The 18,045-nt window shown below is 43.3% G+C and overlaps 1 protein-coding gene across 2 annotated transcripts; it reads right to left on the bottom strand.

The window, feature by feature from the left end:
• Positions 1-701: 701 nt before the first annotated feature.
• Positions 702-17,909, bottom strand: LOC114055066 (protein spire homolog 1-like). Of its 2 annotated transcripts, XM_027878804.1 has the most exons (16): positions 17,466-17,909; positions 16,544-16,575; positions 16,217-16,381; positions 15,321-15,446; positions 14,984-15,049; positions 12,026-12,187; positions 9,866-9,934; positions 9,274-9,403; positions 8,749-8,873; positions 7,068-7,143; positions 6,365-6,513; positions 5,069-5,200; positions 3,673-3,737; positions 2,807-2,834; positions 2,262-2,404; positions 702-1,107 (listed from the first exon to the last, which is right to left on the bottom strand). In XM_027878804.1, exons 1-16 carry the CDS (start codon positions 17,704-17,706, stop codon positions 936-938), a joined length of 1,881 nt encoding a protein of 626 aa, XP_027734605.1. In that variant the 5' UTR covers positions 17,707-17,909; the 3' UTR covers positions 702-935. The 2 variants fall into 2 exon arrangements, with proteins under 2 accessions (XP_027734605.1, XP_027734606.1); XM_027878805.1 differs by lacking the exon at positions 15,321-15,446 and having other exon boundaries at positions 17,466-17,903.
• Positions 17,910-18,045: the final 136 nt, after the last annotated feature.

Genomic DNA, 18,045 nt, shown 5'->3' with positions numbered 1-18,045 from the left:
ATTGTATCCTTCAACACTGCAAAACTCATCAAAGCAAATTCCATTTAGGCCCTACATCCCTTCCATACAGGCAATTCCTGGGGAGAAATCCACGTACTATCAAATATCTCATTTCTGGTTTTCACACACACACAAAAAATCTACCAAAACATTCTTTTTTTTTCATATACATTGCAATAGTCCAGTTCACCTTAGGGCCAAGCTTAAAGCCAATACAAAGAGAAGAATCTTTCAAGAAAAACCATCCGCTTCTCAGGTGATGATGGCATTGAGATATACAAGGTACTTCAGTGACACACACCAGGAAGCTCTGGTGCCAAAGGATGATAGTGCACAGACGAAAAACAAATCAAGCTTACTAAACCAAATGAAGCTTCCTAAATCAAATCTGCTTCCTAAAGCAAGCAGACTGAGCAGGCTGCCTGGCAGCCGTCCCTATGGTGTTACATGCATCAAACCAGTGAGCTTTAAGTGCTATTTAGCGAGTTATCAGGAAGGAGCATTTGCAAAATACATGGTGATGTGGTCACATAACTGTGAGCTCCACTTTCCAACTCTCTGAGGAAAGGGGGTTTAGGTTAAAAGTGTCCCTGTACTCATTACATTGGGTGAAGCCTGCTCAGCAATGAATGCAAACAGTGCCATGGAACAGTGGCAACTGCAGGTGCAAAGAAAAAAATGCCACAGATGTGATAGTGCTTCAACGTTTATTTTCCTCAAAGAAACATAAAAAGAATCAAAACAGTTCCAAAACCCACAAAGCTTTAGAATACTTCACAATAGAGAAACACTAACTGTGCTTCCTGCTTAGACTGACCACCAGGAGGTCTTCTAATCAGGCCTGTAATGTCAATAGATGCATAAAGCGGTTTAATTTATTTCAGGTACAGAACGAGTGGCAGGAGAAATGCATGGTATAGTTATTGCAGTTTGGATCAAGCCCAGGAAGTTCTTCTGGGAGGGATGCTCTGCTGCTGCTGGGAAGCCACATTCATCAGGTACTGCTCACAGTGGGTACAGATGTCTGCAGTCAGCCAGTCTGCCATGGCCCTTGTGTAACAGCACAGAGGCCGTGCTAGGCAACGGGGCTCCAAAATAATGGGTACACTGGAGAGGGAGAGGGGAAAACAGAAGCAGGAAAGCTGACCCAGGTTTCTGTTAGAGGGCATGGTGCTCTTCCACCCTTCCTCCAGGCTGCTAAGTGATTTAGGTAATTGCATGAGTTCAAAAGAGCCCTCAGCACCACTTAGGAAGGCTACTAAGCATCAGAACACTTTCATTTACTGACACCTTCTCTCTATCGACAGTATGTCAGACAAAGGCCTAAGGACTGTCTATGTCTGACACAAGGTTGTGACTGCATCCTCATGCTGTAGGATTTCTTTTCGCCATCCTGAAGTATGACAGCAATGTAGCCTCTCAGACCTCTTCTACAGCACCTGCATTATAAGACAGACCAAACCACTGCCTGCCCCACACAGTTAACTTCAGTAGTGAACACTACCCCTGCTTTTTGGCAATTGAGGTACAAGCCTTTGAACTAGAAACTGCTGTGACTTTATTCTGGCTACATTAAAGAATAGTTAGAGAAGAAAAGAAAGAAAAAGACACCAGTTCCTCCAGTAGAACACTTAACTGCTTTGGAAAGAAGAGAATATAGAGAAGAAACAACGTATGTTTTCAGTCTTAGATATTGCACTTATACACACATGGTCTGTCTTTTCCACTCAGAACTGTCAAAAGGTCTTTTTGGAATAGTTCATTTTCTGTAGGCAAAAAGGAAAGGGTGTCTGTACATGTGTGGAGGGAAACTGAGGCATTACTCTTCAGTCAGTTGTACCTAAGACAATTAGCATATTTGATTGGTAGGTATAAAGGGGCTACACTTGGGTTGCAGTGACAGACCTCCAGCTGTGGGGGATAAATATAATGCAGTCTGGAAATTCTTATATGAATGAAGCTATTGCAAAGGACTTTCTGTGTCTGGGCTAATGTGCACTCTTCTAAACCCACATCAGAAACCTGACAGAAAGGAAAAGCTGCTTCAGAGCACCTGTACATCCTCCCTTTTGGTCATCTAAAATCCACAATACTTCCAGAGAACTATACACCAGTTAGACCAAGGACTAAACCAGTCATTCAGCAGAATATGCAGCTGACCAACTTATTACTACATACTGCTGTCTGCATGTTTGTAGATTTACATAAGTAACTGGTAATATCTTTCAAGGTAAAAACAGAACATCCCTGTCCCAGCTTACCCAAAATACTGCCTGTGCTCTATTTCATGTAGCAACTCTGAGCTCTTCTGCTCTTCAGTAGCTGGGTCATCCTCTCTGGAGAGTCTCAAAAACTTTAGGAAGTGAAGTGGAAGGTGTACACATGTTCTGAAGGGCATCGACATCTAGAATCACAACACAAGTCACCTGAGTTCTCTGGGAAACACATCCTCCTGCTCAGCTGGAGAATTTGCATGGCATGCAATTGATTTATTAGTGCACTTAAAAGGTAGACATTAATGCAGTGAACTTTCTGACCCTTGTATAAATAGATCACAGTGTAATCCCAACCACTTTACACAGGATGAAAGAGGAACCAGAGTTGTTTTAGCTGAGTATGGCAAGAGATGTCTGCGGCACCCTCGCTGCTTTTGCACCTCATAATACTCCCTCTTTTCTTAGAAACAAGGTAGAGAGTAGATTTGAGGTATCAGTGGGGTGAAGGAAAGCTTCCTATGACTAGGTGAGGCACTGGGAAAACAGAAAATGTAAAAAAAAACATGTGCTGTTGTACAGACTAGACTTGCCTTGATGCAGCAGTCACAGCAGACAACACTGAAAGAAAAAAAGTTCCCAGCATTATCATTTGAGAATTGCTCAGTAGATACTAGTATGGCAGCTAAAGGTGACTTTCCCAAGTCAGAATTTGTGATTATGGCAGAATCACTTGATGGCAAAGCAAGCAAGCTCAGAACTCCCCCATTCAGTTTGCCAGCTCTCCTATTTGTGGTTGTTTAATTAATCTGAAATGTGTCAGCATCCATAGCTTCAAGGCTTTCTCTGCAAATCCTCATTAAATTTCACCCAGCACTACCACCAGACAGTTGCTCAATTTCCAGTGGTTGTTTACTTGCTGCTTGTAATCAATTCAGTGCTTCACCACTGCTTCAAATAGATTTAAGTGAGCCTTAATGAGACTGAAGTATCTCTCCCTCTCTCATGAACAGAAAATCTTTGACAACTAAGTGGATACAAGTAGGTCCAACTCCTTTCCCAGTCACAAGGTCTGGAGTTCTGCTTTTCAGTCCTCAGCAGAAGATTCTGGTGAAGACCCTTTCCCAGAACCTGTTCAAGCCCTTGTTGTTAGATCCAACCTTTAGAGCAAAATTCAGAGAGTGATCTCAGAGAAATTGAATTTAATACTGGCACAGTAAATTTGGTTACTGCTAGCTCAGTACTAAGAATTAAAACTGAGATACCACTTCAGAGACAAGTTTTTTCCACATCCTCTGCAGCTGTAGACACTTCAGCCTGGCTTGTGCAGTAAGACAAAACTGAAGGGCTCAGCAACCTGTTCCTATCCAGTACTACAAGTCTTTGAACACTGAGTATTTTCAGCACTGTTCTTTCACTCTTTTCTCCCTCCTCATTCAGCCCTTTTGTACCAGCTCACCTGCTGCAGAGGTAGCAGTTGTAAGGCCACTTAAGAAACATCTGCTTATGGCAGCTGAAACAGATCTGTGGAAAGGAAAGTTATTTGTGAATGCAAAAGGGAAATATCTTTGTACCAACAATATCCACTGCCTGTCAAAGAGCAAGCACATAAACCAACCTTCTAAAGGCTTTAAATCCATATTACAATAACAGAGGTCGAATAAAGGACAGCAAAGACACAGGAATTAAGAGCTAAAAAGGCAAAACAAAAATTCTTACTTGTAGGCCAGTGTTTTTATGATGCAGAGGTTTGGGGCAGCTGCCAGACAACAGGAGTTTAAAAAAAGGCTCTGGAGCAAACAATAGCTGTATTGTGCAAGAGTGTAACAGTAGCTAGTTAAGAGAGAGGGAAGAAGAGAGACATTCTTTGAGGTAGACTGCAGCAATCCCAAAGAGATTAAATCAGGGCAAATTTGAATTCAATCCTGAAGCAAAAAATGAGTCATAAGGAAGCTGATGAGTCGCTTGAACTTTATAAAAAAGAGCACATTCATACACAGCTGGCAGTCAGAAGTGATATTATCTTGAGAAGTAGAGCTTGAGAAAGCTAAAAAAACTTCAGCAGCAAGAACACAAAAGGGGTAAGAGGCATTTTTGAATAGGCATAGAACAGGCAAGTTAAAGCAGGGTTGGTAAGGGGAGATAAAAACAAGGATTCAGTCTCAGGAGCATCAGACAGACCGTTGAAGTAACATCGCTTTGCTAGTAGAACCCTTTGACTCTGTCTGTACTGCTAAATAAATGAGGGCAAGACACTGACCCATAAGCCCAGTAGCACAGACTTCCTCACATCTGTGCTGCAAAGGGCCTGTACTCAGGACATCTGTTCAGGAGGATTGGCTGCAACACCCCCTCTAAAGGAGACTCAGTGAGCAAGGCAGTAGTCAAGAAATGTGAACAGTCAACAGTCCTGTGCTGCAGGTCATTCTCTGTCCCTCTCACCTCCCCCGACCTTTGTGTCACTCAGCTAGGTGGTTTGAGCCAGGTCAACTCAGGAGTGGGAGCCTCAGTTTCACTCTTTAGCAATACCAAATCCCAGCTATTTACTTCAGGATTTCAGAACTGACCAACACTCATGGCAGTCAGCTCTCCTAGCATGGAAATCACAGACAAGAAGTAAGAAGCAAAGGCTGGGTTACTTTCTAAGCAATTTACTCAGTTTAAGCTGGATTAAAAGCCATCACTGCACAAAGTACTAAAAACTGTTTCCAGCCTAGGGCCAAACTGGGATCAGCTGTTAGGAACAGGATAAGTTGAGGCAAAGGGCACCTCAGCAGTTCAGCACTGAGGGCCATGAAACCAGCCATCTTTTGAAAAACCAAGGATAGCACAAAGAGAGAAGAGAGGAAACATACCTTTGCTCTTAGAAAGACACCATTACTATTTCTTTGGAGGAAGTCTTGCCCTTCCAGCACCATCTCTGAATATCTGGTTCCAATCAGCTCAGCGATGGTTGGTGATACCCACTTGGTAGGAAAGAGACAGTCCTGTTGAAAGACAGAAGTTAAGAATCAGAGAAAGCTGAAGAAAGAAGCTATTTGGGGAGGTTATCCTCAAAACTGGGTCCCAAAGGCTGAGGAGCATTTGTCTCCAAAATCCAATTCTGCTTGTGGTGGGGAATATCAGTTGACTGTTTGATGATGCTAGCAGAGAAACTACTACAGGGGGTTTAGGGGTTGCTACAGTTTTCAAGCAGGTTCCTGTTGCTTTCGAAAGGAAGCAGGTCCATTGGTCACCACAGCAGCTAAAGCATCTCCAGAGCCAGTCTTTGGGGAGTTTTACCCTTTGGAACAGACTACAAAACAGATGCCACCCCGGCTCTCCTGAGTACCAGATCCCTTTCCACAGCACAACACTGTCTTGCCTTCTCTTTCCCAGGAATCACTGGCCCCACACAAATGGCAACTATGGTTTGGTGTTCTACCAGGAGAGACCACCTGCTTTTATCCCTAGGTGGGGAACTCAGCCCACCTGCATCCCCCACCACACTGCTGAACAAATTGCTTTAAGAGTCCTCAGGTCAGTTTAGAGACTTGCAAAAGTTAGGCAGGGGGGGATGCAGAAGGAAAGAAGGAGGAAAGGACACAGCACACCTTGTCAGGGCAGAACAGGGCAAGGCCATAATTCAGAAGGTTGCACAGAAGCACACAAATCCCAGCACTTCTCTCATTACCATCACACAGAGCCTGATGACTTCAGTTTAAAAGTCACCAAGGCTGTGCTATCTACAGTTTGTCAAATGCTTGTTCCCTTTACTGCAGCTTAAAGGATACTTGTGAGCGTAGCAGAATCTAGAAAGAATGAGGGGAGATGGAGAAAGCAGGACAGTCCTATTGTCAACTACAGTCTCTTGAGGAAGTCTTGATGGACATTTTCAAGTAGCGCAGAGGTATTTTTTTCTTCTTCTGTGAGAAACAACTTTATTTCATATCATTCGGACTGGGAAGACACTGCAAGGACACTACAGCATTCTGTCCTCTCTTAAGCTGTCTCCAATGAGAGAACAATATACCAGCTTCAAATCAGCATACAATATGTCCCAAGATAAAAACCACAGAGCGTGCTTGGTGCTTACATGAGGATCAAAGTGCAAGCTCTAGTGATTATGAGATCTATCAGACCAGGGCTGCTTGCTGACATGTTGGACTTACAAGTTCCTTGCTTTGAAGGCCTGTCTCTAAAGATTTGGACCTTCTTCCGTAAGGAGGCAGCTGCTGTTGGACAGTATTCAGGAAACTCTTGGGTTTAACGTCTCCTGGTGTGGGTGGACATGGAGGACACAGGGAATCTGCAGTGAGACCTGGATAGGAAGAGAGAGTTTTAGGGTGCAGAAAACCAACTGGCAGCTTTTAAGTATTCACCCTAAAAGCTGAACACTCTGGAGCACTACACTGCCCTCTGAAGGTTGCAAGGCTTACGTCTCTCCTCCTCCACCCCATCTGCTCAGATCATAAAAAGGAGAGGTTACAGTAATTATGCTTGTCAGTAGGCCCTGATGAGGCTTCATTAGCACCATTTAGTTTAATGAAATCAAGTGGTGCACTTTCTACTTGAATATTCAAAACATTAATTTGGCTTTTACTGCAAATTCCAGTTAGGTCTTTGGGGACATGCTATCATTGTTTTGAAGCTGCAGGAACTACACAGGCTTCAGTCAACTGTAGAGAAATGGTTTTCTAAGGGCACCTCCCCAGACTCATTACTTAGTGTTGGAGCTCCTCTTGTAAAGTAACTCCACGTGATCAGAGTGAAAAGAAGGTGTACAGTGTGCCCAACCTAAGGTTTTGGGAACCCAGTAGGCCACTGACTGTACTTTGTCACCTGGTTTGGACGTGCAGATGGAAGTACACTGACCTGTGCTGTTGTAGGATACTAGTGATGACCTGCTGGGGGAAAGACAGGCACTGTCGGGCAACTCGGGAGTGGTTTCCTGTAGATCAGAGGACAGGATGTTCATAAGCTGCAAGCAAGAGACACTAAGCTCACTTCATCAGAAGTACTGGTGCTAAACAAAACCAGGATACCCAGGACTGAGCAGAAATGTTCAAGGCTCACTCAAAAGTGAAGCAAAGAAAGCAATCAATGGAGTACATTTAGGAACTTTCTATTACTTCTTGGAACATAAAATTAACCCCCCTCTGCACTCCACAACCAGGAAGCTCCAGCCAAGATAGTGAGATTTCCAATTCATCTGCTCTCTCTTTCCCAAGTTCAATGTGGAAACTAATACCAAAGTTTCATCTGTTCAGGAACCAACTTTGCAAAATCCTCCCTAAGCAATCCATGGAGTACATTGGAACCATATTCTTGGCTACAGCTCACACATAGCAACATTGGAGAACAGTTCAAGAGACTAACCCAACTCACTAACCCAACTCAAACACAATGCTGTATCTCAACAGCATTGTTTCTACCTTCTCTAGAAAAGCAGAAAACAAATTGGTTTCCATATGAAGGTCCTTCTAGTTTAGCAGTAATACATTCAACGACAGGGTTCTCGAATGCTGAACATTCCTCCAAGTAGCACAGACGGGGGGAAAAATATAGCTGAGATTTTCTGCTTTTATTAATTCATATCCGTTTTCCTCAGTTAAGCAACTGCATTTCAGACAGAAATATTTACAGAAAACAGATTCCTGTTTGTATGCCAGAGCATCTGTGCTAGACATGATGTTTTAGGGCTTAAATTCTGTTCCACAGAATTTCTGAAAATTTTGAGACTGAATCCCAGAACCAAGTAAGTCAAGCTTTTCATGATTGAGCCAGGAGTAAAAGAACCCAAAGACTATGTATTGTGGTTTATTGAGGAGTGGTGCTCCCAAAATAACTCCACAGACAGAAAAGTGGGAATTCATCGATCAAGTTGCTTCTTAAAAATAAGTAATTAAGTTTTCCTTCTATGAGCTCACACACCGTGTGAAACCAAAATGCATCAATACACCTAGCATCAAACGCCTCACTGTGCGGTAAGATTGGCTAGACTACCATGCATATTAAAACTTCTGCAGGATCTAGTTTTAAGAGACCAGAGCAGGCCTTGGTTCTATAGAATCATAGAATATTCCGAGCTGAAGCACAAGCACATTCTTTGCACAAGCAAAGTCCAACTCTTAGCCCAGCATAGCACCGTCCCAAGAATCACACTGTTGTCCAAACACTTCTTGAACTCTGTCAGGCTTGGTGGTGTGACCACTTTTCTGGAGCCAGTGACCAACCACCCTCAGGGCAAAAAACATCTTCCTGTTAACTAACCTGAACCTCCACTGACGCAACTTCAGGCCAGTCCCTCAGGTCCTAGCACTGGTCAGAGAGAGGGGATCCCCTATAGGCTGTACCTATGGGCTGCAGTCAGGCTACAAACAGAACTGTCTGAATATGATATGTGCTTCTGTAGAGGAAAGAACTTCAGTGAACCCAACAGTATCACATCTGTTCACTTTTGAGACAAGATTTCCTACGCTAGGATTTGTTCCTGACCTTCATGTGTGTTTGCAGATCTAATGCCTCTCCATTGTCCTTCCACTTAAAGCCTTACCTGAACTCCTGGTCCCAGCTGCTGTGTTTTAGTGTTGACAACTTTAAACTCAGTACTGGCATCTTGGAGAGTTAAAAAACCGTCACTTGGAGAGTTCAAGGCTGTACTTGGTGTCAAAAGCATTTCTGCAGGGGAGAGGGAGAGAAAAAACCTCCATACACACAGACTAAGTGAGATATTGTGCTGGGACAAGAAAATGACAGATTTGATATCCACAGATCAGATTTTGAGATTAGGCCAGACTTTGTCCTGGAACTTACATAAACTTTTAGTGTTAGGTGATGGCCTAAATTTTATCCTCTCACTTAGTGGACAATTTTGAACATCCATAAAAAAATTAGGTAAGCTGAACCATCTTTTGAGTCTTAATTAGCCACAAACAGATTTTCTAGAAATAACTATTCTTATGCCATACCACCTCTATCACACAAAATTTGCACTGCCACCCTCCTTGCATTATAAATGTTATTGAAAAGATAAGTGGGCTTTCATTTCAAAGGCCAGCCATCATTTTGTAGCAGGTACCTTTGGGCCTGCTCCCTTTTTCCTGTGCTGCTGCTGACTGAAGCTTCTGTGGTTGTTTTATTTCTGCCATGGGCTGTTCATGCCAGCTGGTCTCACATGGCACACACTCTTTCAGCTGCCTCTCCAACACCTGCAGGCAAAGCACAGCACCACAAAGAGCCAGTGGATAGAGCAAGGAGACCAGTGGTGACAGGACAATCCATCAGCAATGGCACTGTTTTACAAGTGCCTGTCACTCAGGATGGCACTGGGCCTGCATGTGAAACACCCTCCAGCACTGTGCATAGCAGAACACTTCGGCGACTCTCAAATTTGAAATCGAGAACTCCAGAAGTTCTTTCAGGACCACAAAATGTTCCAAATGAAAGAAGCAGTGGAAGAAGTAGGGAGACTGATCATCTTTCTCCTATGAAGATGTCAGTTTTCCTAGGCCCCGGGTTTGGCAGAAGGGTCTGCTCAGAAGTCAATATATCCCCCTCCCAAACACAAACCAGTAGCTAAAAGGCATTACCTCTGTGTTCCTTGAAGCTGTCCTGTCAGCTCCTGAATTACCTTTTTTTGCTAGCATCACATGCAGCACCAGGCCACCTACCAGCTTTAGATGAGGCTTGGGAGCAGCTACATCAACTTTGTGATCCTTGTGTTTTTGCTCAACCATCACCTGAAAGAGGAAAAATGATGCTTAAGAAAGTTCTTTTTCTACAATAATTCCTTCCTCCTGGTTTACCCTGCCATTCAGCAGCACATTGAACGGTGCAATTCAGGATTTGGGAATGGCACAAAAAAATGAGTTGGGAAGTGTAGAATGATGAGATTTACTTATGTGGGTTCTCAGTGGAGACGGACTTGCCCATGGCAAGCCAGAGATAATCAGAAGTGCTGCACAGCCCTTAGAGGCTTCCAGCCCCAGCAGCTCATGAACTGTTCATAAGCTGCTGGAGAACACTGTACTCAGATTCCAACGTCAGGAGTGATCCCAGTAAGCACCATGATGGTCACATCATATTCATCAGTGAGAAGGCTCCAGGGAGGAGAGCAATGGAATGGGTTAACAGAACTGCAACAAGAACTGCAGCAGCAGGCAGCTGTATGCATAAGCTAGAGTCCCAGAGATTGGCTTACAGCCCTACATAAACTAGGAACAATAGCGAGATAGAATTGCAGGGCAGATATTCATGTGAGACGTCGAGCCCTGTGCTTGCTGCAGAGGGGAGAACTGACAAAAAAATCAATTGCACATGCATGTCTTTAGCTGCCTTGTTCATGTATTCTTATTTTGAGGCTATGCTCCCTGTGTGTACAACTTCAGAACACGTGGGAGTGCAGGTAGAACAACACTACAGCTTCCCACACTAGCTGTGCTTTCATTCATTTGCAAATTAGACCACTGTTTGCTAGAGAAGCTTTAAAATAGCTTTGCAGATGGGGAAATCCTAGTTTAAGAGCCTTCACAAAGACCTGAGCACTCTGCTTTCTTTGAGCATTTCTGTCTACTACTCTTCAAACATATTTGTGCTTCTCCTCAAAAAGAAAAGTGTGGGGGATTTTGTTGTTTTTTGTTTTAAAGAAGGAAAAAGAGAGAAAAATCAAGACTCAGAGCATTCTGCCACCTTGAGTTATGGTTCTGTACTGCAGTGCACTGATATACAGGACACAAGTAGTGTATACAATGACATACAAGTGTACACAAGATATACAAGGAACACAAGTAGTTATGATGCACTGTCTCCTTTCCACTACTACTCATTTATATATCAATAAAGATATTATCTCCAAAGAAATGACATAGCCTTACCTGGAGGCTGGAGCCACAGTCAAGCCAAGCAAGAGCTGGGGCTTTATAGAGGTGCATGGTTTAGCTGAAGCTTATAAACCTGCTGCACTCCAGCAGCACCAACAAAGAGGAAAAAAAAAAGCTGATGTCTAGTGTGGTATGCAAAGTTTTCACTTTTTGTAATACTGCTTTTTATTACAAGAAGAGTTGTGTCTCATCTTCTGCCAAGACGTCTGTTTGCAAAGCACGCCAATGCCACAAAGCCTTATGCCAGTGTTTTAGATCTGCTCATCATTCCCAGATCAAGCTGCAGCAAGCAAAGAGCATCACAAGCCTTTAGAGACACCCCAGACATTCTTGTATCTGGTCATCTTCACCAACCAAGTGGTGAAGCTGGAAGTCACTGCCACTTGAGTCAGAAGCCCCTGGGAGGGACTTAACTTTTTTTACCCTGACGAAACTCCTGCGGTAGCTCAAGTACACTTCCTAGAGGCCTCTGCCTGAGGTTGAGCAAAGGATTATCTCAAAACTGCTTTTGCATACACTCCAGAACATCTGGGACATCTGGGAAGGCAAGGAAACTAGTAAGAGATGCTGCCAAGCATAGCTCAGCTAAAGGAGCCTGGAAGGACGTAAGTGTCCAAGGTGGAAAGCACAAGCAAGCAAGAGTCTGTTCCTTGAAACCTGTGCGTGGGGCAGAATATCTGCTCCAGGAAAATGACTGGCTGACCTCTGGAAGGAGAAGAGGTTTATTATTCAGCTTCATGAAACTGCGACTACCCCTGACTTAAAAAGTTACTGGAAATGAAGCACTTCGGTGGACAAATAGGATGATCTAATGTTGAGTTGCAACTGAGAGGGATACCCAGACACTTCTGGACTTGGAAGTACCCTTGAGAAAGACAAGCTTTTGGAGAAGAGGTCTCAACACATACTGCTTAGACGTGAAGTACAGCAGATGTTTTCAAAGTCACTCACCTTCCGGAGGGTGTACCTCTTGTGCTGAATATCATCCAAAAGCAATTCAAAGGGAGAGCGGGCACGTTCTTTTGGAGGCACACAACGCTGAGGTCGCTCACTGGCCTTGTGCAGCCTCACGCCAGCCTGCAGTTCACTGATGACACTGGGCCACAGGGGTGCCTCAGAGAAACCAGGAAGGGCCAAGTCAATAGCTGGCTAAAACACACTGAGCAGCATCCCCTCCCTCCACGTAACAGGGCACACTCAGAAACTGAAGTTATTCATAAACATTCAGTTGTGTCCTTAACACCCCCCTTTACTCACTTTCAGGTCAGGCTACAGTACCAGAGCAGAGAATTGCTTCTCTTTGCAGAGATTAATTTACAATGAGGAAACTGGGAGCTGGCTCACCAGGCTCATCCCCAAATTTAGTCATTAACTTTATTAATGTATTTCAGCAAAAAACAGCTTTTGCTGCCAGGTAGCAAGACCCATTTTCTTTCTGCAAGCGCTCCAGGTGCCAGTGTTTTCATATTATTGAATTCTAGCAAACACTGGGAATAAAATCCCAAATCTCACCATTAAAATCCTCTGAATTTTTAGAAACCAAGGGATGAAGTGTTCACAAACAAAAGAGGAAGACAAGTGGGAAGACACAAGCTAAAAACTCTGATGCCTGCTCATCCTCTTCCTGTGTTAGTATCTGAGGATGCTCAGGCACGCAGTATAACCCAGCAAAGACAGGATAAAAAATAATCAACTCAATAGCATGTTTAGACAACATCGTAATGGAAGTGCTAAATCAACAGCTTATCTGGATCCCAGTGGCAAATTGAGTAAGAACAAGTGATTGTATTATAAACAGTAAAAGGGAAGCAAAACATTTCAGAAAACTACCTCAGAACAAAGTTTCTGACTTAGACTCCTCTCCCTTTTCCACTTACAGCATCTTCTCTCAACTTATCCCTTCAGACATCTTGGTATAATATCAGAAGGGTCTTATACAAGCTCTGACTGGTGACTGTCTTCAAGGACAGAGATTTTTTTGTTGGATTGTTTTAGCCTGGCTTTGGTACAGTCATACCTCAACTCCAGAGAACTAGAACTATCAAAGAGTGACCCCATACAAGCCATATCTCCTAAGCTATATTTAATATTGTGTGGGAGAACACACAAAAGTGTCTGGGCAAACCCATCAGTACTAGAGACTTTTGAAATAGCACTCATTTGACTGAAAGACATGACCTGAAGAGAGACTTCTGTACTGTAATATTGCCACATTAGTTTTGGAACAAGAATATTCTTCAGCTGTCCATTTCAGAGCAACTTGCACACCCAAAACATTTGTCAGATGTTGGTGACATCATCATCATCATCATCATTCATACTTTTCTTTCCCTACTGACTGGATCACTGCAATTATTCTACTTGGGCCCTCCCACGTAGTGTCAAATGCCACCTAAACTTCCCACACCTGTGCAACACAACACAAAAATGCTACAACACCCTAAATCCACTGCATTGAATTCAATAGATGAGCAGTAAGCTGTGTTTCTAACAGGTCTCACTGCTTAGATTTCTAGGTGAACGTCAACTTGTGACATGTTCAGATAAGCTGTGCTGAAACTGTACAACTCTGCGTGCTGTCAGGCTGTGGTCTGCATTTCAGAAGACCTGTTTTGTAGCAGTCAACAAAAAAAGGTGTGGCCCATAGAGAGCATTAGCTTCTTAGCACCACTCAAGGCATCAGCTCTGATCTGTGGGATCCCAGTGAAGTTAGCATCCTGGTTATTTTAAACTCAAGAGTTTTTCAGAGCAATGCAATCAACTGGTGCTTAGGGACTTGGAAACTAGAGGCAGAGGCTTTGCAACAGGCATCCAGCTTTCGGAATTCATGTCTCCTGAAGGAGCAGAGGCCAAATACACTGGCCTTCAGGCCACACAGCAAAGCCCATGTATTTATTCATGTATTCCCTGCAGAAAAGAGCTATAGCAGTTGATGAGTTTGTGGTTTGAGATAGCTTGCCAGTTTATTTTAATAGATCACAAAATTGAGAATATGCCCAAACACACATTTCACAAACATTTTCATACGAATAGTTTGAGCACGCTTCAAAGCAAGTGCTATTTAGACAAAGGGAGAGAGTCCACAAGTCTCTCGGGGCTTGCTGTTTGCCTCCACAGGCTCCAGACTACAGTGCATTTGTTTATGCTGGGCAGAGCTCCAGCCTGAAGGAAGAGCTATTTGTTTCTGATTGAGCCCTGACTGTGCAGGGCCTTGAAAAGAACAGAGTAAGTTGCTTTCTCTGCCCCTAACATACAATCCAAGACCTATGGAAGGACAGAATGCAAAGACAAGAAAGGCAGTGAGCCCAAGGTATAAGTGACATCTCCAGCCTCATCCCCCTTCACTCCTTTGAGCTGCTGGAGCTGCACAGCCACAAAGATGGACAGCGCTACTGGCCTTCAGTCCCTGCCAGTCCTGAACCAACATAGACCCCACACAGTAAAAGTGAAATAGTCCACCCCAGTTCTACCAGTAACAGAACAGTTTTCTGGGATTTTTCAGTCCAGCTACAAGAAAGGAACAGATTGCTTTTGGCAGGTGGCAGTTCCTGCCAAGAGCTGGAGTTTGGGGCTCAGCAGCAGAAACAGCCTGAGTAACTGCTTGCAGACACTTACTCCAAAGACTGCCTCCAACTTCATTTTTAGAAGTGGTTTAAGTTGGACCACAAAGACAATATTTGTGTAGAATAAATGTCCATGTGAGGTTGGCATATGAAATAGTTTAACTTCAAGTTCACTCCCTAGCTTGTTTTGCAGACAAGTTGTTAACTACTTAAGCTCCTGAAAAAACCTAAGCAGTTTAATTTGTGTTCAACCTCTACTTTTCATAGAAGAATCAGTGGAAAGCTGAGAGAGCTACAGCTGAAGAAAAAAAAACCCTGCCCTTAATGAAGAAATTAAATCCCTTACGCCACAGTTTTTCTTCTTTTGAAGAGGATTTTCCACCAAATCTTCCACATCCATTTTTCTCAGTCGCTGAGAAGCAAGCACATGAGGTCATTCCACTGTTCAGTGATTTCCTATCTATCCAGTATAAATCACTAATGTTTATCTGAAAAGCCTACAAACCCCAAACACCTAAACTTGTAAATGCTACAATATAAAAGGTGCAGAGACAGAAGCCATTCCCATTGTGAAAACAAACCATCTACGTGCTCCACTTTCAGTGCAATGGGAAGGTTACTTTAGAACTTGGTGAGTGTGAAGGTGGGGGGGAATAGAAGCCAAGGGGTGATCCCAAATGTACCTCTTTGGAGGTTTGGATGATGGTTACAAGCTTCTGAAGTTCCATATATTCAGCAAACAGATTCCTACAGGTCATTTCGTAATGTTTGGTAGCCTCAGAAGGCCTGGGCAAGTGCTCCTCACAGGCCTGAAAGAATTGCAGCTATTTGAAAGAGATCTTGAAATGAAAAAAAAAAAAAAATCCCATGGGAGGATGGAGTAAAGCAAGAATCAGTTTCCTCGATCCATGGTTAAAAATCATCTTCCTCATAGCCCCTTTATATTTTTTTTCTATTGCAGATACAGAGGAACAAAGAAGCAAAATGTCCAATCTTATATGTATGATAATGGAAGTAACTGTGTAATTTATGTATATTGTCTTCCATAGAGTGTGCTTTAAAATAAATACCTGAAAGGGGAAGCCTGCAGTGCAGACAAAGCACAAAAAACCCACAGCAGGTGGAGTCACTTACCCTGTTCTTTTCCCCAGCCCTGATCAGACAGAGGGATGGGAAGTTTCTCATACCTTTAAATTCTATTTGAGTGGCAAGTACCTGTTTGAGTTGAGACATTGAAATTCCAGCCCTTGCAGAAACTGAATACTACAGACAAGGGACTTTTTTTCAATATCCATAGTCTTCTGGGTATTGTATTTGGAGACTATGTACAGAAGGACTTTGTAGACACAGCTGTGTGAGAGCCATGTGTAGTCTTCCTTCTTAATTCTTTTCCATGGGCACCTGCAAGTACCTAAGAAGGTATTGCCTTTTCCCTCTGCTGGGAAAGCCACATGCTCCCTCTATGTTCTCCAACAATCTACTCAGCTTTTTCCCAGAAACGGACTTGCCCCTTGGTTAACTGCACCATTCCATCAGCTCCTCTAAAATTGCTATAATTACTAAGTGGGAATAAGAAAACCTTGATAACATCCTGCAGAGTGACTTCTGGTTTAATTGGCTCATCATCCAGTTTCAACATGAGGCACAGCAATTTCTCCAAAGGACCACTCAGTTCTCGCTCCAGTTGGCTGTCAATTCCCCAGTCCAGGGCTTCATAGATCACCACTCCCAAGTATTCCAACAGCTGCAGACAGAGACCGAGAAGCAATGCAGCACAAACTGGAGAATGCCACAGCTCTCAATTCCCAGCCACGCATGTACCCTCCTCTGCCCCATCTCCTGAGCAGGCCTTTACTACAGCAGGATTATATCTGCACACATAATGAAGGTAAAGACACAAGCTTACCTTGTCCTCTGACTGCTGAATGCTGCCAACATCTGGAAGGGAAAAAAGAGGGTTGGGGGAGAAAGACAACTGCTTAGGCATTGATAAACAACAGCTTTTAGAACCTCTTTCAAGAAAGGGAAACAGGAAGAATCCTTGATAATAAGGAAACTAATTCCGCTGGCTTAAGTCTGTCCCACGTGGGGAAAGTAGGCCTATATTTGGGAAAATCGTATGTTGCTGGAAAGCAACATGAGATGCTCTTCTTACTGTGAGCATTAGCCTCAAACTAATGGCTGCTGCATTTTTGGTTTTGGTGGTTTTTTGTTTGTTTGGGTTTTTGTTGTTGTTGTCTGCTAATTGATATCTAACCACAAGGAAGGGATGGGATCTTTGTCTTTATCGTTAATGACCCACTCTAATCCCTGAAGAGTTAGCCTAGCACTGACCTCTGTGGCAGCAGCCCAACCAAGCCGTACGTTACACAGACTTGTTGCCACTTGCTGGCTGCACACAGTGACAGTAAAAGGGAAGCTGCAACCATAAACCCATTGTGAAAGTTACCATAACACAGGTAAGAAGATGCAGGTTGGAAGACAAACAGAGCAGGACATATAATAAAGCTTCAGATGACTTATTTCAAATAAAGTAAGTGGTGGAAAGCTTTTATCCCAGCTATTCCCTGGAACCAAATGACTCGATAGAGCACGACTAGAGAAATTAGTAGATCATACATCTGTATAACCATTCATCTACAGTCCTCTGAAATAAAGTATAGGAAGGAGAATAGCTTCATGACAACATACAGACAGAGGAGAGGGGAAAAAAAACCAAATATAACCAACAAAAAAAGCAGAGGAAAAGAAAATTTCCCTACTTTGTCCCCACATTTCAGCCTATTAAAAGAACAGCCCTTGGCATCTTCAACTACCTACGCTCTTACCGGACTTGTGGTAGACCTTGAAGGAAGCAGTACCATCAGCGTGGATCAAGATGCTCCCACAACCTTTTATGAATACAGAATGGAGTGGTGGGCACAACTCCCCAGCCAACTGCTTCATTTTACAGCAACACTGAAAGCAGATGGCCCAGGCTTGTTCCTCACTTATAGGATGTTCAAAACACCTCAGAAGCTCAGCTAGAGAGACCTTTGTGATCCTCTGCTCACACCTTAGCGATTCCATTTTTACTTTCACTTCCACTCTTAGTCTAGGAAGCTTAACATTCCCCTTCCCAGGACAGGCAAGTGCTCATAGCAGCCTTTTATCAGTTCTGCCTCTTGGTCTGCTCTTATCTCTCTTCCCTACAGGTGCAACCATTAATGCCAATCTTTGCTCTATCTTTTTAAAAGGACATCACTTTAATCTGTATTTGTACAAGATTCTGTAAAAGAAAATAGAAAGCATACAACCAAATGGAACCAGGAGAAGATAAGACTATACAAAAAAAATGTGCCGGATTTAGCTCCATTGTTCCTAACAAATATCTTAATTGGAGTACCAGTGCTGGCAGTTAGGAAAGTT

Source organism: Empidonax traillii, unplaced genomic scaffold (assembly GCF_003031625.1).
Source record: "Empidonax traillii isolate 1590-97213 ecotype Southwest subspecies unplaced genomic scaffold, ASM303162v1 scaffold46:size3806547, whole genome shotgun sequence".
NCBI lineage: Eukaryota > Metazoa > Chordata > Aves > Passeriformes > Tyrannidae > Empidonax > Empidonax traillii.
This window is presented reverse-complemented; position numbering and strand designations above follow the sequence as displayed.

Excerpts from the sequence above, each read along its gene's own strand:
- LOC114055066 (XM_027878804.1), bottom strand. The coding sequence starts at position 17,706 with ATGGAATCGCTAAGGTGTGAGCAGAGGATCACAAAGGTCTCTCTAGCT. Across the intron at positions 5,201-6,364 it reads GCCTTCAAAGCAAGGAACTT|GACTGTCTCTTTCCTACCAA; the intron begins GTAAGTCCAACA and ends GTCTTTCAACAG. Across the intron at positions 3,738-5,068 it reads GTGTCTTTCTAAGAGCAAAG|ATCTGTTTCAGCTGCCATAA; the intron begins GTATGTTTCCTC and ends TCCTTTCCACAG.